This window comes from Coregonus clupeaformis, chromosome 34, assembly GCF_020615455.1.
Source record: "Coregonus clupeaformis isolate EN_2021a chromosome 34, ASM2061545v1, whole genome shotgun sequence".
NCBI lineage: Eukaryota > Metazoa > Chordata > Actinopteri > Salmoniformes > Salmonidae > Coregonus > Coregonus clupeaformis.
The window spans coordinates 18,664,667-18,691,866 of record NC_059225.1 but is presented as its reverse complement, the minus strand read 5'-3'; the positions used below and the strand labels follow the sequence as shown (position 1 = coordinate 18,691,866).

Here is a 27,200-nt window from a genome sequence, read left to right as displayed (position 1 = left end):
ATGATGTCATGGCTTTAGAAGCTTCTGATAGGCTAATTGACATCATTTGAGTCAATTGGAGGTGTACCTGTGGATGTATTTCAAGGCCTACCTTCAAACTCAGTGCCTCTTTGCTTGACATCATGGGAAAATAAAAATTAATCAGCCAAGACCTCAGAAAAATAATTGTAGACCTCCACAAGTCTGGTTCATCCTTGGGAGCAATTTCCAAACACCTGAAGGTACCACTTTCATCTATACAAACAATAGTACGCAAGTATAAACACCATGGGACCGCGTCATACCGCTCAGGAAGGAGACGCATTCTGTCTCCTAGAGATGAACGTACTTTGGTGCGAAAAGTGCAAATCAATCCCAGAACAGCAAAGGACCTTGTGAAGATGCTGGTGGAAACAGGTACAAAAGTATCTATATCCACAGTAAAACGAGTCCTATATCGACATAACCTGAAAGGCCGCTCAGCAAGGAAGAAGCCACTGCTCCAAAACCGCCATAAAAAAGCCAGACTACGGTTTGCAACTGCACATGGGGACAAAGATCGTACTTTTTTGAGAAATGTCCTCTGGTCTGATGAAACAAAAATATAACTGTTTGGCCATAATGACCATCGTTATGTTTGGAGGAAAAAGGTGGTAGCTTGCAAGCCGAAGAACACCATCCCAACCGTGAAGCACGGGGGTGGCAGCATCATGCTGTGGGGGTGCTTTGCTGCAGGAGGGACTGGTGCACTTCACAAAATAGATGGCATCATGAGGAAGGAAAATTATGTGGATATATATTGAAGCAACATCTCAAAACATCAGTCAGGAAGTTAAAGCTTGTTCGCAAATAGGTCTTCCAAATGGACAATGACCCCAAGCATACTTCCAAAGTTGTGTCAAAATGGCTTAAGGACAACAAAGTCAAGGTATTGGAGTAACCATCACAAAGCCCTGACCTCAATCCTATAGAAAATATGTGGGCAGAACTGAACAACCGTGTGCAAGCAAGGAGGCCTACAAACCTGACTCAGTTACACCAGCTCTGTCAGGAGGAATGGGCCAAAATTCACCCAACTTATTGTGGGAAGCTTGTGGAAGGCTACCCGAAACATTTGACCCAAGTTAAACAATTTAAAGGCAATGCTACCAAATACTAATTGAGTGTTTGTAAACTTCTGACCCACTGGGAATGTGATAAAAGAAATAAAAGCTGAAATAAATAATTCTCTCTACTACTATTCTGACATTTCACATTCTTAAAATAAAGTGGTGATCCTAACTGACCTAAGACAGGGAATTCTTACTAGGATTAAATGTCAGGAATTGTGAAAAACTGAGTTTAAATGTATTTGGCCAAGGTGTATGTAAACTTCCGACTTCAACTGTATTTCTTCCCCCAAAGAGCCTTGCCAGAATACCTATAATTATTCTCCTCTTTGACTGTGCATTTTCGGCAGTTCTTACTGCCAATTTCTGGGGGTCTGTACTCCCGAAGTTGTTGACTTTTTGTGGTTGCCAGTTAGCTAGCAGTTCTCAGCTTTTCACAGCCAATGGCTACCAGCTTATTACTGGCGATAAAAATTGATGATTGCCATAATTTTTTCGAGTCATTACAGGATTTGTGAAATTTAACAAATCAAACATTAAACCTCGTAAACAATTAATGGCAATGCATGGTAACCTTGTAAACAATTTCATTTAGACCCAGCATTTATTTGAAACAGGTGTTAATTTGCTGAAATGTGTGCCGTTCCCCGGCTACTCAAAAGGGACAGGCAGCTATTTGAGACTGTGTTTAATTGAAGTTTTACGGGAATAACGCCATATATTACATGTGGTTACGTTTTTGCTACACTCACTTTAATAAGCCACAGTTTTAATGTAGACCTCTACAGTAATACAATTCCAGTGCACATCAAAAGTTAGTCCAACAGCATCTTGCTTTGCATAATTGTGCACTTCAGGTAAATCTAATCGAGAATGTTAATAAATAGGCATGATAAAAACTCAAACACGCATGCACACACACACACAGACAGGCACAGACAGACTAACACACACACAGAGAGAGAGAGAGATAGTGTTCAGGGGAAGTGCATCTTGCGTGTCTTCCACAGAGAGACTCTCCTGGAGGTGAGGATGTGGGTCATCAGACTGAGCAGCATCAGGAAAATGGTCATGGACATCACAATCACATAGTGGCTGATGCTGGACAGAGAGATATATATGGTAAGGATGTGTGTGTGTGGTTGCTGGTGGGCAGAGATATAGGAGGACGGGCTCGTTGTAATGGCTGAAATGGAATGAATGGAGAGGTATCAAACACATTTCCATTCGTTATAATGAGCCTGTACTCCTATATCTCCGCCCACTAGCCTCCTCTGACAGCATGGGATAATTAAGCAATAAGGCCCGAGGAGGTGTGGTACAGTGGATTGTGAAATTATTCAGACCCCTTGACTTTTTTCACATTGTTTCGTTACAGCCTTATTCTAAAATTGATTAGATTACATTTTTTCCTCATCAATCAACACACAATACCCTATAATGACAAAGCAAAAACAGGTTTTTAGAAATACCTTATTTACATAAGTATTCAGACCCTTTGCTATAAGACTCGAAATTGAGCTCAGGTGCATCCTGTTTCCATTGATCATCCTTGAGATGTTTCTACAACTTGGAGTCCACCTGTGGTAAATTCAATTGATTGGACATGATTTGGAAAGGCACACACGTCTATATAAGGTCCCACAGTTGACAGTGCATGTCAGAGCAAAAACCTAGCCATGAGGTCAAGGAATTGTCCGTAGAGCTCCGAGACAGGATCGTGTCGAGGCACAGAACTGGGGAAGGGTACAGAAACATTTCTGCAGCATTGAAGGTCCCCAAGAACACAGTGGCCTCCATCATTCTAAAATGGAAGAAGTTAGGAACCACCAAGACTCTTCCTAGAGTTAGCCGCCCGGCCAAACTGAGCAATCGAGGGAGAAGGGCCTTGGTCAGGGATGTGACCAAGAACCCGATGGTCACTCTGACAAAGCTACAGAGTTCCTCTGTGGAGATGGCAGAACCCTCCAGAAGGACAAACTTCTCTGCAGCACTCCACCAATCAGGCCTTTATGGTAGAGTGGCCAGACGGAAGCCACTCCTTAGTAAAAGGCACATACAGCCCGCTTGGAGTTTTCCAAAAGGCACCTAAAGGACTCTCAGACCATGAGAAACAAGATTATTTGGTCTGATGAAATCAAGATTAACCTGTTTGGCCTGAATGCCAAGCATCACATCTGGAGGAAACCTGGAACCATCCCTACGGTGAAGTATGGTGGTGGCAGCATCATGCTGTAGGGATGTTTTTCAGCGGCAGGGACTGGGAGACTAGTCAGGATCGAGGGAAAGATGAACGGAGCAAAGTACAGAGAGATCCCTGATGAAAACCTGCTCAGAGCGCTCAGGACCTCAGACTGGGGCGAAGGTTCACCTTCCAACAGAACAACGACCCTAAGCACACAGCCAAGACAACACAGGAGTGGCTTCGGGACAAGTCTCTGAATGTCCTTGAGTGGCCCAGCCAGAGCCCGGACTTGAACCCAATCAAACATCTCTGGAGAGATCTGAAAATAGCTGTGCAGTGACGTTCCCCATCCAACCTGACAGAGCTTGAGAGGATCTTCAGAGAAGAATGGGAGAAACTTCCTAAATACAGGTGTGCCAACTTGTAGCGTCATTCCCAAGAAGACTTGAGGCTGTAATCGCTGCCAAAGGTGCTTCAACAAAGTAGTGAGTAAAGGGTCTGAATACTTATGTAAATGTGATATTTCCGTTATTTTTTATTTATTTTTATACAAAATCTAAAAACCTGTTTTTGCTTTGTCATTATGGGGTATTGTGTGTAGATTGATGAGGGAAAAAACCAATTTAATCAATTTTAGAACAAGGCTGTAACGTAACACAATTTGGAAAAAGTCAAGGGGTCTGTGTACTTTCCAAATGCACTGTATATGGCCAGTATACCACGGCTACGGGCTGTTCTTAAGCACGACTCAACACAGAGTTCCTGGATACAGCCTTTAGCCGTGGTATATTGGCCATATACCACAAACCCCCGAGGTGCCTTATTGCTATTATAAACTGGTTACCAATGTAATTAAAAGAGTCAAAATAAATGTCATACCCATGGTATACGGTCTGATATACCACGGCTTTCAGCCAATCAGCATTCAGGACTCAAACCACACAGTTTATAATGAGCCATAAGACATGCAAAACCTCTCTCTCTGCTGGGTCCTACCTGGTGCCAATGTCCAGCCAGCTCCCATAGTCCTGCACTAGGAAGAAGAAATGCTGGAGAAAAAGAGGAGAGAAGAGAGGGATGGAGAGAGAAAGAGAGGAGAGCGAGGTAGTGAGAGAAATAGTTGATTGGAGAATATGGTGAAATTTCCAGTTTATCACAGGCAACCATATTGCTAATATCTGTCCCATTCCTTACCAAAGGCAACCATATTGCTAATAGCTGTCCCATTCCTTACCAGAGGAGACCATATTGCTAATAGCTGTCTAGTTCCTTACCAGAGGAGACCATATTGCTAATAGCTGTCTAGTTCCTTACCAGAGGCGACCATATTGCTAATAGCTGTCTAGTTCCTTACCAGAGGCGACCATATTGCTAATAGCTGTCTAGTTCCTTACCAGAGGCGACCATATTGCTAATAGCTGTCTCATCCCTTACCAGAGCCATCAGGTCAGAAATCACCAGGACGATGAGGAACAGACTGGAAACAAAAGAAGAGAAAATTGAATTATTAATTCAATAATGGCCTCATGAGCTAATTTCTCAAAATACTGTATGTCTTCTGTATGTGTACTTGATTTTCACATGATGGAACCAAGCTAAATAACTTACCTTCTGGAGGAAAGTTGTGTAGAGACCTGGATGGTTTCAAATGTACACATAACAATGATGAATGGGATTATCACCTGAAACAACAACAGTATCATCTTCACTCTGTTAGGCAATGTAGGGAGGTTACAACACAACACATTTTTTTGTATTTGCAAAGTTGTGATCATTTTTGTTGAAGATATCTGTATTTTTGCTCTGTCAATATGTCACTCAGTGAGTTGAGTGAGAGACTACCAGACAATACTAGAATCCATTAAGACGCATATTGTGTGCGCAGACCAGTATGTAGACCTAAACTAATGTAACCCACAACTGTTGTTAGAATAGTTGTGGTTTACCACCATCTCTTTGACACCATTATGAGTAGAGCATTGTTTCCTTTTAACATACAGTTGAAGTCGGAAGTTAACATACACCTTAGCCAAATACATTTAAAGTTAGGATCACCACTTTATTTTAAGAATGGTGGTGAGAATGTGAAATGTCAGATTTTTAATGTCAATTATTTTAAGAATGTGAAATGTCAGAATAATAATAGAAATAATTATTTATTTCAGCTTTTATTTATTTCATCACATTCCCAGTGGGTCAGAAGTTTACAAACACTCAATTAGTATTTGGTAGCATTGCCTTTAAATTTTTTAACTTGGGTCAAACGTTTCGGGTAGCCTTCCACAAGCTTCCCACAATAAGTTGGGTGAATTTTGGCCCATTCCTCCTGACAGAGCTGGTGTAACTGAGTCAGGTTTGTAGGCCTCCTTGCTCGCACATGCTTTTTCAGTTATGCCCACAAATGTTCTATAGGATTGAGGTCAGGGCTTTGTGATGGCCACTCCAATACCTTGACTTTGTTGTCCTTAAGCCATTTTGCCACAACTTTGGAAGTATGCTTGGGGTCATTGTCCATTTGGAAGACCAATTTGCGAACAAGCTTTAACTTCCTGACTGATGTCTTGAGATGTTGCTTCAATATATCCACATAATTTTCCTTCCTCATGATGCCATCTATTTTGTGAAGTGCACCAGTCCCTCCTACAGCAAAGCACCCCCACAGCATGATGCTGCCACCCCCGTGCTTCACGGTTGGGATGGTGTTCTTTGGCTTGCAAGCTACCACCTTTTTCCTCCAAACATAACGATGGTCATTATGGCCAAACAGTTCTATTTCTGTTTCATCAGACTAGAGGACATTTCTCAAAAAAGTACGATCTTTGTCCCCATGTGCAGTTGCAAACCGTAGTCTGGCTTTTTTATGGCGGTTTTGGAGCAGTGGCTTCTTCCTTGCTGAGCGGCCTTTCAGGTTATGTCGATATAGGACTTGTTTTACTGTGGATATAGATACTTTTGTACCTGTTTCCTCCAGCATCTTCACAAGGTCCTTTGCTGTTGTTCTGGGATTGATTTTCACTTTTCGCACCAAAGTACGTTCATCTCTAGGAGACAGAATGCGTCTCCTTCCTGAGCGGTATGACGGCTGCGTGGTCCCATGGTGTTTATACTTGCGTACTATTGTTTGTACAGATGAACGTGGTACCTTCAGCCGTTTGGAAATTGCTCCCAAGGATGAACCAGACTACAATTATTTTTCTGAGGTCTTGGCTGATTTATTTTGATTTTCCCATGATGTCAAGCAAAGAGGCACTGAGTTTGAAGGTAGGCCTTGAAATACATCCACAGGTACACCTCCAATTGACTCAAATTATGTAAATTAGCCTATCAGAAGCTTCTAAAGCCATGACATCATTTTCTGGAATTTTCCAAGCTGTTTAAAGGCACAGTCAACTTAGTGTATGTAAACTTCTGACCCACTGGAATTGTGATACAGTGAATTCTAAGTGAAATAATCTGTCTGTAAACAATTGTTTGAAAAATTATTTGTGTCATGCACAAAGTAGATGTCCTAACCGTCTTGCCAAAGCTATAGTTTGTTAAAAAGAAATTTGTGGAGTGGTTAAAAAACAAGTTTAAATGACTCCAACCTAAGTGTATGTAAACTTCCGACTTCAACTGTATCTTCATTAGTATGACATTGTAGTGCGTGTGTGTGTGTTTGTGTGTAGGCTGCGGTACCTTCCACATCATCAGGCCTCCCATGATAAAGGGGTTGAAGACAGTGAGGAAGCAGTACACTGAGGCTGGATCAAAACTACAGAGAGAAGAGAAAGAGATAGAGAGAACATCAAAAAACATCAAAAGGAACATAGAATTTGACATACCAATTAGGATCTAGCTAAAAATACATGAATCAGTTATATAACCCATTGCCCTTTATGGTTGTGAGGTCTGGGGTCCACTCACCAACCAATAATTCACAAAATGGGACAAACACCGAATTGAGACTCTGCATGCAGAATTCTGCAAAAATATCCTCAGTGTACAACGTAAAACACCAAATAATGCATGCAGAGCAGAATTAGGCCGATACCCGCTAATTATCCAAATCTAGAAAAGAGCTGTTAAATTCTAGAACCACCTAAAAGGAAGTGATTCCCAAACCTTCCAGAGAGAACAAAGCCATCACCTACAGAGAGATGAACCTGGAGAAGAGTCCCCTAAGCAAGCTGGTCCTGGCGCTCTGTTCACAAACACAAACAGACCCCACAGAGCCCCAGGACAGCAACTCAATTAGACCCAACCGAATCATGAGAAAATAAAAAGATAATTACTTGACACATTGGAAATAATTAACAAAAAAATTTAGCAAACTAGAATGCTATTTGGCCCTAAACAGAGAGTACACAGTGGCAGAATACCTGACCACCGTGACTGACCCAAAATTAAGGAAAGCTTTGACTATGTACAGACTCAGTGAGCATAGCCTTGCTATTGAGAAAGGCCGCCGTAGGCAGACCTGGCTCTCAAGAGAAGACAGGCTATGTGCACACTGCCCACAAAATGATGTGGAAACTGAGCTGCACTTCCTAACCTTCTGCCAAATGTATGACCATATTAGAGACAAATATTTCCCTCAGATTACAGACCCACAAATAATTCAAAAACAAATCCCATATCTATTGGGGGAAATATCACAGTGTGCAATCACAGCAGCAAGATGTGTGACCTGTTGCCACAAGAAAAGGGCAACCAGTGAAGAACAAACACCATTGTAACTATTTGCACATCATTACAACACTCTATATAGACATATGACATGTCTTTATTCTTTTGGAACTTTTGTGAGTAATATTTAATGTTAACTTTTTATTGTTTGTTTCACTTTTGTTTATCCATTTCATTTGCTTTGGCAATGTAAACATATGTTTCCCATGCCAATAAAGCCCCTTGAATTGAATTGAGAGAGAGAGAGAGAGAGAGTGTGTAGAGGAAGAGCAACAGAAAGAGAGAGAGCGAGAGGGAGAGAGTAGAGTGAGAGCGAGAGGGAGAAAGAGTAGAGAGAGAGAGAGGGAGAGAGAGAGTGTAGAGGGAGAGCGAGAGAGAGTAGAGGGAGAGAGGGAGATCGAGAGGGAGAGAGAGAGTAGAGGGAGAGGGAGAGGGAGAGCGAGAGAGAGTAGAGGGAGAGCGAGAGAGTAGAGGGAGAGCGAGAGGGAGAGCGAGAGGGAGAGCGAGAGGGAGAGAGTAGAGGGAGAGTGAGTAGAGGGAGAGCGAGGGAGAGACAGAGAGAGGGAGAGAGTAGAGGGAGAGAGAGGAAGAGAGGAAGAGACAGAGAGAGAGGAAGAGACAGAGAGAGAGGAAGAGAGAGAGAGAGGGGAAAAGGAGAGTAGAGGGAGAGAAGGAAGGCAAGAAGAAAGAGGAAGAGTAGAGAGAGAAAAATAGAACCCAGAGAAAGACAAGAGGGGTTTCAGAGGTCAGAGAGAGAGAGAGGGAGGGAAAAGAGAGAAAGAAAGAATGTAAATGTGAAAACCAACCAGCCCCAGTCTCCACCATACAATACCTGTTAATGGATGCTATGTTCCCTGTACCAAAGAAGGCTGTAATTATGAAGAAAACCTGAAAGGCTAATGTCAAGGAACCAGACAGTGGTTTTACAGAATAGCCAGTGGTTTAGAGAGAGACGGTCAAAATTATATTTGTTTGCATAAGGTCAAGTTAAAGTTGATGTTAGGGTTTGTGCTTAAAAACCAATGTGACCAGATAGCACTGTTCTTCTTCTTTAGCCAGCTCAGACAGCAACTACATCAGATAGGGACAACTATCACCAGGGTTAAACTAGCGCCACCTATAGGTCATTAACAGTCATAGCAGTCATAGCAGTGTCACCAAGGAAAAGGATACAAAGAAGTAGGATCTTCTGATGTCATCCAGCTTTAGTTGTCTGATCTTGGTGATGTCAATGTTTTCAGAGAAGTCAAGGGTGGACAGCTGAAAAACAATGACACAAACCTATTTCATAATAAAGACACAATGACTTGATACAGTGTAACACTGCATCGTATAATGCTATACCCGACATTCTACACCAGGGGTGTCAAACTCATTTTAGCTCAGGGGCCACATGGAGGAAAATCTATTCCCAAGTGGGCCGGACCGGAAAAATCATGGTATATATAACTTAAAAACAACAACTTCAGATTGTTTTCTTTGTTTTAATACGATCAACATAAAGCTGGAGCCTGAGGACAGTGTGTCCAAAATAGTACAAGCACAACATCACTATTAATCATAAAACACGTCAAGTTTATTTGAAAATTCTAAAGAAAAAGAACACACAAACACACAATGCCTCAGTGATTAACAGAACTGTTTCACAGATCACAGAACTATATCAGGGTGTCATTTCTCAGGCAGAAATGTAGATAAAAATAATGAAATCCTGTTCCCCAAACAAGTGCAAGAACCACAGAGTCAAGAATAGGTTAAATATACAAATAAAATAAAATCAATTAAAAACAATAGCACATCAACATAAAAACATATAAACATAAAGCTGGAGCCTGAGGACAGTGTCCAAAAGCACAACATCACTATTAATCATAAAACACCTCAAGTTATTTGAAAGTTCTGAGGACAAAGAACACACAAACACACAATGCCTCAGTGATTCACAGAAGTATATCACAGATCACAGAACTATATCAGGGTGTCATTTCTCAGGCAGAAATGTAGATAAAAATAATGAAATCCTGTTCCCCAAACAAGTGCAAGAACCACAGAGTCAAGAATAGGTTAAATATACAAATAAAATAAAATCAATTAAAAACAATAGCACATCAACATAAAAACATATAAACATAAATCTGAAAGCGTTGCTCAAACTCCCGTAACAGTCCCGTTATTTTATCTTTGAACCGCTTCATGTCTGCCACATGTTGGGTCGCGCACACATTTTTCAGACAGGGGAAGTGAGCTGCATCACCACCGGCAAGTTGCGTCTCCCACAATGACAGCTTCAACTTGAAAGAACGTATGCTGTCATAATACTGCGTGACAACTTTGTTGCGCCCTTGCAGCTGTTTGTTCAAGTTATTCAGGTGCTCTGTAACATCCACCATAAATGCAAGGTCCTGCATCCATTCTGCGGAATGAAATTCTAACACTGGTTTGCCCTTTTCTTCCATGAACTGTTCAATTTCTTCTCGTAAATCAAAGAAACGCCTCAGCACAGCACCTCGGCTTAACCATCTTACCTCAGTGTGGTATGGCAGGCCATAGATGTGGTCTTTCTCTCTGAGAAGGCTGTCAAACTGACGGTGATTCAGGCTTCTGGATCGGATGAAATTAACAGTTTGGATGACCACCTTCATGACGTTATCCATCTTTAATGACTTGCAACACAAAGCCTCCTGGTGCAAAATACAGTGAAAAGTCAAAAATCACGTCCTCCATTTGCAGATTGCACTTTCTCTCTGAACTTTGTCACAACGCCTGCTTTTTTCCCGATCATTGAGGGCGCACCATCTGTAGCCAGGCTGACAGCGCGGGACCAGTCCACTCCGACCCTGTCCAGCGCGCCGACGAGTGCGGTAAAAATATCAGCTGCTGTCGTTGTATCTGTCATCGGCACCAACTCCACGAACTCCTCGGTGACGGTCAATGTGTCATCAACTCCGCGGATGAAAATGGCCAGTTGTGTAACATCTGTAATGTCCATGCTTTCATCAATTGCAACCGAAAACGCAATAAATGACTTTACTTTTTGCTTCAACTGGCTGTCCAAATCCACTGAAAGATCGGAAATCCTGTCTGCAACTGTGTTTCTTGTCAGGCTGATATTTGCAAAAAGCCTGCCGCTTTTCAGGGCACACAATCTCCGCTGCCTTCATCATGCATGTTTTTACAAATTCACCCTCACTAAATGGTTTTGAAGCCACTGCGATTTCATTAGCAATGAGGTAGCTAGCTTTCACTGCAGCGTCACTGATGTCTCGGCTGTGAGTAAACACAGACTGCTGTTTCTTCAGACCCGCCAACAGTTCATTCACCTTCTCTCATCTCCGCTGTCCTTGAAAGTTGTCATATTTGTCGGCATGAAGACTCACATAGTGGCGACGAAAGTTATATTCTTTCAGCACTGCAACATGCTCTGAACACACCAAACATACAGCTTTCCCATTCAATTCCGTGAATAAATAGGATGACCATTTTTCTTGGGACACTCTGCGTCCACTTTTCTCTTTTTTGACAGAGACATATTGGGGCAATGAGGGTGCCAACGCACATAATGTTAAAAGTAGAAGCCGTAATAAATATCGCGGGCAAAACAAAGTAGCTCATTGGCTGCACGTGCTTGACCTACTTGCTCTGCCCCGGTATAAACAGTTTGCTTGCTTAACACAATTGCTGTTGCGCCATCCAGTGGACACAATTGGAACAGCAGTTTATTTTATAGAAAAATTGCAGCGCATTTTTATACTTTACAATTATTATTATTATTATTATTATTATATATATTTTTTTTTTTATCATCTCGCGGGCCGGATTAAACCCGTTTGCGGGCCTGATCCGGCCCGCGGGCCGGACGTTTGACACCCCTGTTCTACACCAATAGGGTTTTCTTCTACGCTCAGAGGATTAACCATGGCATTGTGCCAAGTGGAGGGACTAGTTGTGGTTACCTTGTTTACCAGGAAGTAGCTGTATTAGACAAGGGTGATTAACATGAGACTGGTCCTTGACACAGTGTCAGTGCATAGAGGGTGTTGTGTATATATTTACATGGCTTCAGTCATTTAGCAGTCACTCTTATCCAGATCAACATGCAATAGGAACATTCAACTAAAGTAAATTGCAAGTAGAACCATTCTTCAATAGAAAACAGTAACAGCGTAAAGGTATATACCTCCTGTCTCCCAGAGATACCCTGAGAGAGCATGGCTTCCTGTTCCATGTTGATCCACACAAACATCAGCCAGGACAGGACTGGGGGGAACAGAGCCTCAGACCTGACACACACACAAACAATTAGTACAGGTACGATACCGGCTAATCACTGCAGTGTTAGCTTACACTTGTTGAACATTGCCTGACTATCTCTTACCCGGTACTCAGTAGTAGGTAGGTGGATGTGAGGGAGAGGAAGATACTGAGCAGACGATGGAACAGACGAGTAGAACTCAACAAAGGAACAAACAGAGAAGAACCTGGGAGAGAGAGATGTCAGTTATCTTTATAAGCCTGATTTTGATGATCATACAGATATTTCAAGGACTTTTATCATAAAGAAAGAAAAAGAGAGTTGGTGCCCACCCAGTGTAGTCCAGCTGATGATCTGGTTGAGGAGAGGCAGACCCTGTTTCAGCTGCAGACTGGAGTGGGTGCTGGTGGGCACATAGGCACACACTGCTACATGGAGCATCTATAGACATAGGAACAATACTGATTAACACACACGCACGTGCGCCCATGCACACACACATTCACACACTCTCGTTACCTGGGAGATGAAGAGGTAGCGGTCAGTCATGTGTAGTGTAGTCCGTTTCCGTGCTGACCAGAGGTAACAGGCGGAAATGAACAATGAGAGTACACCTGCACAGGTACTACAGAGAGAGGAAAGAAAGATACATATATCATGCTCATTTAAAAAAAGAGTGGCAAGAAGCATTGCTGTAATGTTGTAGGAAGGTTAGAATACTTACACCATGTGAATGTTGGGTTCTCTCCCCACAACTGGCATCATGGGAAATGTGGCCAGAAACAAACAACCCAGGACCCAGCTTACTGACCTAAACTACAGAGAGAGAGAGAGAGAGAGAGAGAGAGAGAGAGAGAGAGAGAGAGAGAGAGAGAGAGAGAGAGAGTGAGAAAGAGAGGACAGAGAGAGAGAGGACAGAGAGAGAGAGAGAGAGAGAGAGAGAGAGAGAGAGAGAGAGAGAGAGAGGACAAATAGAGAGAGAGGATAGAGAGTTATTTAGAGTGAAAGAGAGGGAGAGATATTTAGAGTGAAAGAGAGGGAGAGATATTTAGAGTGAAAGAGAGGGAGAGATATTTAGAGTGAGATATTTTACAGGTGCTTTGTACTCCTGCCATATTTCTTGCTATCCAGTCCTTTCAGATTTGTGCACATCAAAAGGGAAGGAGCTAGACCAGACTAGCTAAGAACTACAAGCCACTCCTTGTCTTACCTTGGCCTTGCTGTAGAGGCCAGAGAGCAGGGGCCAGAGAGAGAGAACCCCCAGGCCTACAGTCAGCATGGCCCGATGGAAGAAACTCACCACCTGGGGGAGACAGACACAGAAGCAGCTTTTTACAAGAGCTCCAGTAGAAATGCAGATTACATTGAATTGAGCCATTAGTGAGATAGTGACTGTATGATGGCTGCTTACCAGAAGTTCAATCCCAAATGTGACCAGGACAAAGTAGCCAAAGCATTTACCCAGTGGTAGCGAACTGTACGAACGAACCAGGTCTGTTAGAGTTCCAAACCTGAAACACACACACACACACATTTGTATGGTTGATAACATCAAAATAAACACAGAACAAGTAAAATACCTCCCTTTCATCCATTCAACTCATACAGCATGAATGAACATCAGATCACTTCAAAGCTGAATAATCATCAAATGATCAAACGCTCATTAAAATTCTATTAAAATCCACATTGACCAAACGTGTGCGTGTGTATATGTATGTATGTATGTGTGTGTGTACTCACTCTTTGAGGACAGAGTACCAGACAGGGACAGGCAGTAGACAGTAGATGTAGTAGGTAACTGGACTTCTCTGGATCGTCAGGAACATTCCAATCAGCAGCGTTGCTCCCACACCCATCCACCACAGGGTTTTACCAGACACCTACAACACACACAAAGGGTTTGAATTGTTGATCTCTTCAGTATCGTCAGAATGATATAGGAGGTGTGTGTGCCTGCCTGCATGTGTGCGTCCATGTACAGTGTGTGAGTGTGCATGTGTTTCGTCACCTGGTCAGTGGGTGGTCTCCTGAGACTGGCGTGTGTCTTCAGTATAACTAGAACCACGTAGGAGGTCCAGCCTGTGAACCCCAGCACAACACTACAGCCCAGGAAGAACCGGTCATAGGTGTGGTAGTAGGACAGACCCTCCAACGCATGGCCCATCAGAGACCTACACAGAGAGATCTGAGAGAGAAGGAGAGGTGAGGGGGAGAGAGAGAGAGAGAGAGAGAGAGAGAGAGAGAGAGAGAGAGGTGAGGGGGTAGAGAGAGAGAGAGGTGAGGGGGTAGAGAGGTGGGGAGAAAAAGGGGGAGAAAGAGTGAGAGAGAGGGCAAATGAGAGAACATTCAGTATATTAGCAGCAAGTGTCTGTCATCAGTCATCATGACAATCGTAACCCAAGAAAAAACATAGGCTTTAGCTCAGTGGGCTAACACGGTATTCAGTTGTACAGATAACCGGGGTTTGATATCCAGTGTACTTACAGCTTCTTCATATTCCTCTAGCTGGATCAGAACCCTGGCCTTGTTGATAAACTCTGCCTGGCGTGACTCTGTCAGCAACCTGAGGGACAGACAGACCGGAGGACACACTGGAGTTACACACAACTGGTCATGTCACTCTCTTTATACGAGTTGTACTATAGAATTACCATTACATTCAGTAGTTATATCTCTATGGTTGGTACTTACTGGTATGGTGTGAAGAGAAAGGATAAAGTTGTTTCCTTTTTCTGAGCCATCTTCACCTGGAAACAGAGCAGAATAGAGATGGTATTTTAACAAATACATTTGGTTATGTAATGTATAATATAATCATCATAACAACAACATTATTGTTATCCTCCATGTTACCTTAAACTGTTCCAGTATCTGGATGGCATTAGAGTACATACTCTCAGCTTTAAACTGGTCACTGTTGTTCAGGTACTGCAGTGGTAACACACCCTACACAAAAAGACAGTTATAAAACATATTACACACACTTTATCAACATAATAAAGACACCATATACCCAATTCCATATTTCACACACTCCCTATTGAGAAGGTACAGTGGGGAGAACAAGTATTTGATACACTGCCGATTTTGCAGGTTTTCCTACTTACAAAGCATGTAGAGGTCTGTAATTTTTATCATAGGTACACTTAAACTGTGAGAGACGGAATCTAAAACAAAAATCCAGAAAATCACATAGCATAATTTTTAAGTAATTAATTTGCATTTTATTGCATGACATAAGTATTTGATCACCTACCAACCAGTAAGAATTCCGGCTCTCACAGACCTGTTAGTTTTTCTTTAAGAAGCCCTCCTGTTCTCCACTCATTACCTGTATTAACTGCACCTGTTTGAACTCGTTACCTGTATAAAAAAGACACCTGTCCACACATTCAATCAAACAGACTCCAACCTCTCCACAATGGCCAAGACCAGAGAGCTGTGTAAGGACATCAGGGATACAATTGTAGACCTGCACAAGGCTGGGATGGGCTACAGGACAATAGGCAAGCAGCTTGGTGAGAAGGCAACAACTGTTGGCGCAATTATTAGAAAAATGGAAGAAGTTCAAGATGACGGTCAATCACCCTCGGTCTGGGGCTCCATGCAAGATCTCACCTCGTGGGGCATCAATGATCATGAGGAAGGTGAGGGATCAGCCCAGAACTACACGGCAGGACCTGGTCAATGACCTGAAGAGAGCTGGGACCACAGTCTCAAAGAAAACCATTAGTAACACACTACGCCGTCATGGATTAAAATCCTGCAGTGCACGCAAGGTCCCTCTGCTCAAGCCAGCGCATGTCCAGGCCCGTCTGAAGTTTGCCAATGACCATCTGGATGATCCAGAGGAGGAAAGGGAGAAGGTCATGTGGTCTGATGAGACAAAAATAGAGCTTTTTGGTCTAAACTCCACTCGCCGTGTTTGGAGGAAGAAGAAGGATGAGTACAACCCCAAGAACACCATCCCAACCGTGAAGCATGGAGGTGGAAACATCATTCTTTGGGGATGCTTTTCTGCAAAGGGGACAGGACGACTGCACTGTATTGAGGGGAGGATGGATGGGGCCATGTATCCCGAGATCTTGGCCAACAACCTCCTTCCCTCAGTAAGAGCATTGAAGATGGGTCGTGGCTGGGTCTTCCAGCATGACAACGACCCGAAACACACAGCCAGGGCAACTAAGGAGTGGCTCCGTAAGAAGCATCTCAAGGTCCTGGAGTGGCCTAGCCAGTCTCCAGACCTGAACCCAATAGAAAATCTTTGGAGGGAGCTGAAAGTCCGTATTGCCCAGCAACAGCCCCGAAACCTGAAGGATATGGAGAAGGTCTGTATGGAGGAGTGGGCCAAAATCCCTGCTGCAGTGTGTGCAAACCTGGTCAAGACCTACAGGAAACGTATGATCTCTGTAATTGCAAACAAAGGTTTCTGTACCAAATATTAAGTTCTGCTTTTCTGATGTATCAAATACTTATGTCATGCAATAAAATGCAAATTAATTACTTTAAAATCATACAATGTGATTTTCTGGATTTTTGTTTTAGATTCCGTCTCTCACAGTTGAAGTGTACCTATGATAAAAATTACAGACCTCTACATGCTTTGTAAGTAGGAAAACCTGCAAAATCGGCAGTGTATCAAATACTTGTTCTCCCCACTGTATATATGACATGAGATGATACCTTATCGTCTGCACATACACTACCGTTCAAAGGTTTGGGTTCACTTAGAAATGTCCTAGTTTTCGAAAGAAAAGCAATTATTTTGTCCATTAAATTAACATCAAATTGATCAGAAATACAGTGTAGACATTGTTAATGTTGTAAATGGCTATTTTAGCTGGAAACTGCTGATTTTTAATGGAATATCTACATAGGCGTACAGAGGCCCATTATCAGCAACCATCAGTCCTGTGTTCCAATGGCACGTTGTGTTTGCTAATCCAAGTTTATCGTTTTAAAAAGGCTAATTGATCATTAGAAAACCCTTTTGCAATTATGTTAGCACAGCTGAAAACTGTTGTGCTGATTAAAGAAGCAATAAAACTGGCCTTCTTGAGACTAGTTGAGTATCTGGAGCATCAGCAATTGTGGGTTCGATTACAGGCTCATAATGGCCAGAAACAAAGAACTTTCTTCTGAAACTCGTCAGTCTATTCTTGTTCTGAGAAATGAAGGCTATTCCATGCGAGAAATTGCCAAGAAACTGAAGATCTCGTACAACACTGTGTACTACTCCCTTCACAGAACAGTGCAAACTGTCTCTAACCAGAATAGAAAGAGGAGTGGGAGGCCCCGGTGCCCAACTGAGCAAGAGGACAAATACATTAGAGTGTCTAGTTTGAGAAACAGATGCCTCACAGGTCCTCAACTGGCAGCTTCATTAAATAGTACCCGCAAAACACCAGTCTCAACGTCAACAGTGAAGAGGCGACTCCGGGATGCCGACCTTCTAGGCAGAGTTGCAAAGAAAAAGCCATATCTCAGACTGGCCAATAAAAAGACAAGATTAAGATGGGCAGTCTGAGATACGCTTTTTCTTTGCAACTCTGCCTAGAAGGTCAGCATCCCGGAGTCTATTTAATGAAGCTGCCAGTTGAGGACCTGTGAGGAGTCTGTTTCTCAAACTAGACACTCTAATGTATTTGTCCTCTTGCTCAGTTGGGCACCGGGGCCTCCCACTCCTCTTTCTATTCTGGTTAGAGACAGTTTGCGCTGTTCTGTGAAGGGAGTAGTACACAGTGTTGTACGAGATCTTCAGGTTCTTGGCAATTTCTCGCATGGAATAGCCTTCATTTCCCATAATGGGCCTCTGTACGCCTATGTAGATATTCCATTAAAAATCAACCGTTTCCAGCTACAATAGCCATTTACAACATTAACAATGTCTACACTGTATTTCTGATCAATTTGATGTTATTTTAATGGACAAAAAAATTGCTTTTCTTTCGAAAACAAGGAAATGTCTAAGTGACCCCAAACTTTTTTAACGGTAGTGTATATTTTATTTTGCATCTCAGAGCAGCTCTGTAACCACAGTGCAGATAGTAGTTACTGTACAACAGCATTTCCGCTGAGATGTCTCTGTTGATTATGGTATTATAAAGTTACTGACATACTGTCATGTGGCGTTACTCACCACAGAGTTGAGAGGGATAGGTACTCCAATAAGAGATGACATCAGTGGTGCTACGTCTGCCTGTAACACACATCTAGCATCAGACTCGGAACAGATTACTGTTGTTTTTGGACTATTTTCAACACACAGAGGAAATATGTGGTTGTGACATCATCAGTCAGCGCCAGAAGCTGTGAGGCTACATGGGTGTCTCACCTGATTGACATCAACCCTGCGGAGGCCCTCCAGCTGCCATTCTGAAAGAGAAACACCAACAAACACATTGTGTTATGTCAGCATTATGACCGTTTTATACAGGTAAAACAACTGATGGTTGGAGTAAAGTGTTACTACAGAATTATACAATCTCTGACCTCCCTTTTCCCCTCTAGAAGAGTTGAAAGAGGAGAGGAGAGTAGGAGGACAGACACACATACACACACCATTAGTACTGAGTTATTGTACCTTGTAGGTATCCATCTGAGTAGTTCTGGGGGTCAGTAACTCTCTGAGCAGTGTGAACCCCAGCCCCCCACACCAACAACGGGGTCAGGGTCTCAGAGGGGTGGCCTGCACCGTGGGAGCCTGGAGAAAAACAGCAATAAATGATCTACTACTTCACTACCATGGTGACCACCTTTCTGAGCTAGCTGAAGTCGTACCCCAGTTGGTCATGCCGTGGTCAGAGGTGAACACATAGGCTGTTCTTCCATCGTCGTCAAAAAAGTCCTCGACCATGGAGACCAGCTCTTTCACCCCTGAGTCAACCAGACGTATGTTCTCTAGATACTCCCTGAGCACAACGCACACAAAGGGGATTTTTAAGAAACAAAATCAAACGGGTTCATTAGTGGTCTAATTGAGTCGGTGTTTCCTGCCATCCATTGTGTAGACCCCACTACTGCAGTCCTTCATTTAAAGGTACTAGAGAATAATGTATCACTTGTTTGTACATGGTTTCTGTACATTCTGTATATTCCTGTACATCTAGAACATGTGATATTTCTGGTCTGTAGAGGGTGTCTTATCTCACTGTGACATGGGTCTGTGGGCATGTCCATTGGTGTCAATGCCCAGTAGGTGGAGGAAGAAGACATTCTGATCCTTCTGTAGACTGGACATCAGACTGGAGTTCTCTCTGGCAGACTGGAGGAACCACTGGGAGAGAAGAGGTGGGGGAGAGAGCCAAATAGATACAGTGTATGTACACCCATGCTGAGACAAACACACATATCCTAACACACACCCTATTCTCATCATCAAAACTACCTTGACTTCATCAAAGACCCAGGTGTCCAGTCTGGAGGCGTCGGTGGAGGCAAAGTCCTCTCTCTCTGCTGGGTAGGTGTGGGTGTACACATGGTCCCCACTGGCACCTGCAGGAGAGGGGGGCAGAGGTGTAGATGGAGATGATGGCAAGAATGATGAAAAGAAAGCGATGGGGGGGGTCGAGAGAGAGAGAGAAAAGATAGGATGATTTTATTTCCGATCTAATAAGCCACACGTGCATGGTGGTGTATGTGTGTATCTCCTGTATTTTAATGGTTGTGTATTGTACATGTGTTTGTTTACCTTTGGCGAACATGGGCAGGATGTCAGGGCTGCCCCAACACCAGGTGTGTCTGCTCTCATTGAACACTGAGTCAAACTCCACTGGGTTCTCCTTCCAGCCTACACACACACACACACACACACACACACACACACACAAAGAGAAAAGATTATGACACTAGGGAAATTCCACAGTATACTTTTTTTTTTTTTTTTTTTTCACCTTTATTTAACCAGGTAAGCCAGTTGAGAACAGGTTCTCATTTACAACTGCGACCTGGCCAAGATAAAGCAAAGTAGTGCAATAAAAACAACACAGAGTTACATATGGGGTAAAAAAACATAAAGTCAGAAATACAACAGAAAATATATATACAGTGTGTGCAAATGTAGCAAGTTATGGAGGTAAGGCAATAAATAGGCTATAGTGCAGAATAATTACAATAGTATTAACACTGGAATGCTAGATGTGCAAGAGATTATGTGCAAATAGAGCTACTGAGGTGCAAAAGAGCAAAATAAATAACAATATAGGGATGAGGTAGTTGGGTGGGCTAATTTCAGATGGGCTGTGTACAGGTGCAGTGATCGGTAAGGTGCTCTGACAACTGATGCTTAAAGTTATTGAGGGAGATAAGAGTCTCCAGCTTCAGAGATTTTTGCAATTCGTTCCAGTCATTGGCAGCAGAGAACTGGAAGGAATGGCGGCCAAAGGAGGTGTTGGCTTTGGGAATGACCAGTGAGATATACCTGCTGGAGCGCAGACTACGGGTGGGTGCTGCTATGGTGACCAGTGAGCTAAGATAAGGCGGGGATTTGCCTAGCAGTGATTTATAGATGGCCTGGAGCCAGTGGGTTTGACGACGAACATGTAGTGAGGACCAGCCAACAAGAGCGTACAGGTCACAGTGGTGGGTAGTGTATGGGGCTTTGGAGACAAAACGGATGGCACTGTGATAGACTACATCCAATTTGCTGAGTAGAGTGTTGGAGGCTATTTTGTAAATGACATCGCCGAAGTCAAGGATCGGTAGGATAGTCAGTTTTACGAGGGCATGTTTGGCAGCATGAGTGAAGGAGGCTTTGTTGCGAAATAGGAAGCCGATTCTAGATTTAACTTTGGATTGGAGATTCTTTATGTGAGTCTGGAAGTTGAGTTTACAGTCTAACCAGACACCTAGATATTTGTAGTTGTCCACATACTCTAGGTCAGACCCGTCGAGAGTGGTGATTCTAGTCGGGTGGGCGGGTGCTAGCAGCGTTCGATTGAAAAGCATGCATTTAGTTTTACTAGTGTTTAAGAGCAGTTGAAGGCTACTGAAGGATTGTTGTATGGCATTGAAGCTCGTTTGGAGGTTTGTTAACACAGTGTCCAATGAAGGGCCAGATGTATACAAAATGGTGTCGTCTGCGTAGAGGTGGATCTGAGAGTCACCAGCAGCAAGAGCGACATCATTGATATACACGGAGAAAAGTGTCGGCCCAAGAATTGAACCCTGTGGCACCCCCATAGAGACTGCCATAGGTCCAGACAACAGGCCCTCCGATTTGACACACTGAACTCTATCTGAGAAGTAGTTGGTGAACCAGGCGAGGCAGTCATTTGAGAAACCAAGGCTATTTAGTCTGCCAATAAGAATGCGGTGGTTGACAGAGTCGAAAGCCTTGGCCAGGTCGATGAAGACGGCTGCACAGTACTGTCTATTATCAATCGCGGTTATAATATCGTTTAGGACCTTGAGCGTGGCTGAAGTGCACCCGTGACCAGCTCGGAAACCGGATTGCATAGCGGAGAAGGTACGGTGGTATACCTTGTGAGACTCAGATTTTTCACTTTAGAAATGTACAGTACCAGTCAATGGTTTGGACACACCTACTCATTCAAGGGTTTTTCTTTATTTTTAAAAAATTTTACATTGTAGAATAATAGTGAAGACATCAAAACTATGAAATTACACATAGGAATCATGTAGTAACCAAAACAAGTGTTAAACAAATCAAAATATATTTTATATTTGAGATTCTTCAAATAGCCACCCTTTGCCTTGATGACAGCTTTGCACACTTTTCTCAACCAGCTTCATGAGGTAGTCACCTGGAATGCATTTCATCTAACAGGTGTGCCTTCTTAAAAGTTAATTTGTGGAATTTCTTTCCTTAATGCGTTTGAGCCAATCAGTTGTGTTGTGACAAGGTATACAGAAGATAGCCCTATTTGGTAAAAGACCAAGTCCATATTATGGCAAGAACAGCTCAAATAAGCAAAGAGAAATGACAGTCCATCATTACTTTAAGACATGAAGGTCAGTCAATACTGAACATTTCAAGAACTTTGAAAGTTTCTTCAAGTGCAGACATAAAAACCATCAAGCGCTATGATGAAACTGGCTCTCATGAGGACCGCCACAGGAATGGAAGAACCAGAATTCCCTCTGCTGCAGAGGATAAGCTCATTAGAGTTACCAGCCTCAGAAATTGCAGCCCAAATAAATGCTTCACAGAGTTCAAGTAACATACACATCTCAACATCAACTATGCAGAGGAGACTGCGTGAATCAGGCCTTCTTGGTCGAATTGCTGCAAAGAAACCACTACTAAAGAACACCAATAAGAAGAAGAGACCTGCTTGGGCCAAGAAACACGAGCAATGGACGTTTGACCAGTGGAAATTTGTCCTTTGGTCTGGAGTCCAAATTTGAGATTTTTGGTTCAAACCGCCGTGTCTTTGTGAGACGCGGTGTGGGTGAACGGATGATCTCCGCATGTGTAGTTCCCACCGTAAAGCATGGAGAAGGAGGTGTTATGGTGTGGGGGTGCTTTGCTGGTGACACTGTCTGTGATTTATTTAGAATTCAAGGCACACTTAACCAGCATGGCTACCAAAGCCTTCTGCAGCGATACGCTTTCCTATCTGGTTTGGGCTTAGTGGGACTATCATTTGTTTTTCAACAGGACAATGACCCAACACACCTCCAGGCTGTGTAAGGGCTATTTTACCAAGAAGGAGAGTGATGGAGTGCTGCATCAGATGACCTGGCCTCCACAATCCCCCGACCTCACCCAATTGAGATGGTTTGGGATGAGTCAGATGGCAGGAAAAGCAGCCAACAAGTGCTCAGCATATGTGGGAACTCCTTCAAGACTGTTGGAAAAGCATTCCAGGTGAAGCTAGTTGAGAGAATGCCAAGAGTGTGCAAAGCTGTCAGCAAGGCAAGGGGTGGCTATTTGAAGAATCTCAAATATAAAATATATTTTGATTTGTTTAACACTTTTTTGGTTACTACATGATTCTATATGTGTTATTTCATAGTTTTGATGTCTTCACTATTATTCTACAGTGTAAAAACATTTAAAAATAAAGAAAATCCCTTGAATGAGTAGGTGTGTCCAAACTTTTGACTGGTAGTGTATGTCAAACAAAAACCAATGATTGTAAAGTTAAACAAATCATACAACTCTATGCACAAGGACTACTTTTAACAATTACTTCTTTTTTTTATTCACTAAAAATATTTATATAACATTTACTTTAAGAACAGTGCAGATACATACATTTTTAAGTGGAAAATCTGGGTCTCAGTGTCACTCTGTTACTGTGGAATTGCCCACTGCCATTAGTAACACGAACACACACACACACACACACACTGACCTTTAGCTACAGCGCTGACATCTTCGTAGAAGCCAGCGATCAAAGCAACGTGTCCAGGTCGAGACTCAGTGGGAACACGAGTGTGTGACACACCCCAACTCCCTGTTTCCTCCATCACACTCCTTCAGAACACACACACACACATACACACTGTGAGAAATGCATCTACGCGCCTGAGCATACACATACACCTCTCCGATTCCACACACTCCCCCCACCCCCATCTCACAAACCATCTGAGTCCACACACACTTCCATACAGCCAGTTAATCTGAAAGAGCTCAGTTACCTTAAGTAAGGTGCCCTGGTGGACCCATTGGCATCAGGCTTATAGAGGCTGTCTGCCCTGAGTCCATCTGCAACCACCAGCAGCAGGCGGGAGGCAGGGGGAGGCAGGGGGGACACCTGGGGGGCCATGCCGTGGACCAGGGGCGACGTGAAGTAGATGTCAAAGATGGAGATGAAGAAAATGACATGGACCAGAAGTCCAACCAGGAAGAACATTATCATCCTCATGATGAAGACTGGAGGCTGGGGAGACCCCAGAGGTTCTGGAGACAGGGATGAATGAATGGAGAGGAACAGAGAGAGCAGAAAATAGTTATTATCGACAAAAGAGCAAAGCAGGGAAATATAGACATCAGATAATCTGTAAGGTGCTACCGTCCATTCATACATTGTCAGAAACTCTAGCTATCTCATCCACTCACTAGAACACAAATGTGTTCCACATGTCAACAACATCAGACGTGCTAAACAGAATAAAGATCTTACCTTTCCACACTTTCTTGTTTCAAGCCGGTGGCAGACTAGTCACTTGGAATCTTGAATAAATGAGTTTCAAGTCATTCAAACACACACAAGACACACACCTGCCACTGCTTGCTGTCTAGCGACCCAACTTCACCCATCAACAGAGCCTAGTTTCAGGTTAACTAAATTAAGAAACACACTTATACAACCTTTAGGACAGTGTGTCACGCTTATCTACCGGCGCGACAGGCTTTAAAAACCTGCTGTCTGTCTTTCTAAGCAGCTTATAAAATAAATCAGTCCACACTTTAACGCTACAGCGCCACTTCCTTGTTGTAAATATGACGTTTCAACTGAGCTACAGCAATGGTCCGTGGGTATTGTAGTTCTAGTACTGGCATTTTATTTCGCAGTTGGCTACAGAAATGAAATAGGTCATTGTCGCTATTTGGGATTCACATTGTTATAACTATATAGCAATGGTCCGTCCATCCATGCATTATTTTAGTGATGGTGAGAAAATGATCACTCTCCACCAGCAAGGTTAGCTAGCTGTCAAACCGATGCTGTCAGCTGTCAAAGCTCCTGCCCTGCCCAGTTTCTCCCTAAACACTCCCGTATCCAATCCAATCCCGCTATTACATGGAGAAGGCGGGTGTTGGAATGACATTCAACCAAACGCTACCCTGCATTCACCCCTTTTCATGTTGATCGGGGAAGGAAGGGTTCAGCCAGCTAGCCTCCTAGCTAGCCATCCGTCCAGGAAGACGGGTCCAATTCTAAGCTAGCTAGCTAGCTAGTTTGCTACAAAAATCTTTATAGTGGGAAAATGGCGGCGGGTAACGTCAACCCGTTTAATCTGAGCGATTCTGACGATGAGGCAGAGCAGAGAGCAGAGGACGGGGTTGACATCGAAAAGAGCCCTAGCGATGGAGCGCCAGGCCCCCTGTCCAACAACCCATTCTCCCCGCAAGCGGACGCCGAGGCCCCGGGCCTTTTAGTGTCCAGCACCCGGACCAGCCCCAGTGTGGAAGGCATCTCGGTATCGGCCTCAGCTGCCGCTATGGCAGAGACCCGGGTATCCGTAGATGTGATCGCCGCTCAGCTAATACGGGATCATTACATCCTCACGGCCCTTGAGTTTCATACCGAACTGTTGGAGTCAGGGAGGGAGCTTCCGCGGTTGCGTGATTATTTCTCCAACCCGGGCAACTTCGAGAGGCAAACCGGCACTCCGCCCGCTTGTAAAGACCAAGGACTGGGGCCAGGGGGACCGCTAAGTAAGTAGCTAGCTAGCTATTAGTTAACCTTACTAGCTAACAACCCAATGCGTTATGATGTAGCTATCTGTGTGTGCTAGTTCGCTTCCTGACAGTATTATTATTCAATGGGGAAACAATGCTGGTAGAGTAACGTTATAGCCAGTAGTCTACTGCTCGTACTGTGCTTATCAGCCAACATTGGGCTGGTTATACAGAATAAACGAAATTCGATACGATACCTGTCTTTCTCTCCAACTGGCTAACAATGGAAACAACGGAAACTTCAACGTGATCATGATTATTCACTAATCATAGACAATTAGCGCACCTACCTTCGTTAACCTGCTGTGGGGTGAGTTTCTCCCCAGCCTATGTGCCAGCTGGCTTTGAACAGGTGCAACCAGAATAGTATTGACCATGTATAGCTGGCGACCTGAAAAGGCCTATCAGACATTCATGTGCAAATGATGCCTGGCACCTTCTTTATAGTGTAGTAATTAATATATTTGCATCATGCCATCATGTAGGCTGCTGCTAAAGGTGGCTATACATGGCGCTGTGCTACTCCAACACTAACTAGGCCTGTCTCTCTAACTGCCTTTAGCTGTCTGTAGGCCTAGATGGTGGACTTAGGCATATTGATCATTGTTAGAGCCATCATTACATTGGTATTACACAGTGGTACATGGTATTATAACTCCTCTCTGTGTTCATTCAGCATGACAATGGTAGAATAGTTGGCTACAGTACATAATAAATCCACCTGGCCTACAGGTTGTAAGGAATTATTCCTAGAAGTTGAAGAGGAGAGTGTAGGGTCAATGGGTAGATAGAGGTGTGTCTCCTGTGGTATTTGCCCCCTTCCCCCTTCTACGGCATTGATTTGAGACACACAACACAAATAGTACGCTGACACAAATGAGCTCCTAGAGTGTGCAGCTCTCCTTATCTTTTTCAAATTGGTGCACCACCACGACTGCTACTGCAACATCAAACCACACATTCAACTGCCCCAAATCTTAAGGGAATGGGTTCTTTGACATTTCCATCACTGAACACAGGAATGCATGTGTAGGCCTAGTTCAGATCTGTGTATTCTGTGTTCTACTGTTGCAGGTACAATCAAGGTGTGTGACCTAATTAGCAATTTTGCATCCCTTTCTACTAATAAAAGCTACGATAAGAACAGTGGCCTGAGCTGTGTAAACTACATTTCCATGATTGTGTGACGTGCCTCCCACTTTCCTTCCTACCTGATCTAACACAACTGGATAGATGAATGCAGGGGTTCCGTTACAAAGCCTTCACCAGCCCAGTCATGTGAGGTCAGTGATAAGGCTGTCTTGGGAGGGAGGAAGGATGCTTGTCATGATATAATTATTTAAATTAATGTACCTAATAGCCTCTATCTATAGCTGCCATTGTTCAGCGCATGGCTAGGCCTAATTGCTTCTGTCTGTCTGGCGCCTCGCCGGTTGTTGTGGAGCTTGAGGACTAAGGTATCCCAGGGGGCATTGCTCTCTACGGATGGGAGGGGGCTTGGCAAAAGGCCTCAGAACAGCAGTGGCATATGGCACTACAGGCAGCCACACCCAGTGTTTCCCTATATGCATTTAGCAGAGAGGCACACATAAAAAAAAATTATCAGGTAGATGTATGCCCCCAGGA

At 43.4% G+C, this 27,200-nt stretch overlaps 2 protein-coding genes across 10 annotated transcripts in view; one reads left to right on the top strand and one right to left on the bottom strand.

Annotated features, from left to right (window-relative positions):
* Positions 1-1,304: 1,304 nt before the first annotated feature.
* Positions 1,305-24,640, bottom strand: pign (phosphatidylinositol glycan anchor biosynthesis, class N). Its single transcript, XM_041861286.1, has 29 exons — positions 24,292-24,640; positions 23,807-24,068; positions 23,518-23,639; positions 19,887-19,985; positions 19,584-19,690; positions 19,348-19,472; positions 18,977-19,107; positions 18,780-18,899; positions 18,531-18,571; positions 18,336-18,395; positions 15,050-15,142; positions 14,888-14,943; positions 14,681-14,759; positions 14,205-14,381; positions 13,937-14,076; positions 13,605-13,704; positions 13,404-13,496; positions 12,918-13,009; positions 12,713-12,818; positions 12,526-12,634; positions 12,317-12,419; positions 12,119-12,221; positions 9,115-9,201; positions 8,774-8,829; positions 6,952-7,027; positions 4,882-4,955; positions 4,708-4,750; positions 4,270-4,322; positions 1,305-2,189 (listed from the first exon to the last, which is right to left on the bottom strand). The coding sequence occupies exons 2-29, from the start codon at positions 24,031-24,033 to the stop codon at positions 2,066-2,068; spliced, it is 2,796 nt and encodes a 931-aa protein (XP_041717220.1). The 5' UTR covers positions 24,034-24,068; positions 24,292-24,640; the 3' UTR covers positions 1,305-2,065.
* A 291-nt stretch (positions 24,641-24,931) lies between these two features.
* relch (RAB11 binding and LisH domain, coiled-coil and HEAT repeat containing) overlaps positions 24,932-27,200 on the top strand; it is a 33,962-nt gene continuing 31,693 nt past the window's right edge. For 5 of the 9 annotated variants that reach the window (XM_041861638.2, XM_041861635.1, XM_041861637.2 and 2 more), the window contains exon 1: positions 24,957-25,550. In XM_041861638.2, coding sequence (XP_041717572.1) covers positions 25,100-25,550 — 451 coding nt within the window. In that variant the 5' untranslated portion in view covers positions 24,957-25,099. Of the gene's footprint in view, positions 25,551-27,200 lie in introns of all 9 variants that reach the window. The other 4 variants (XM_041861640.1, XM_041861636.1, XM_041861634.2 and 1 more) reach the window with 2 other exon arrangements.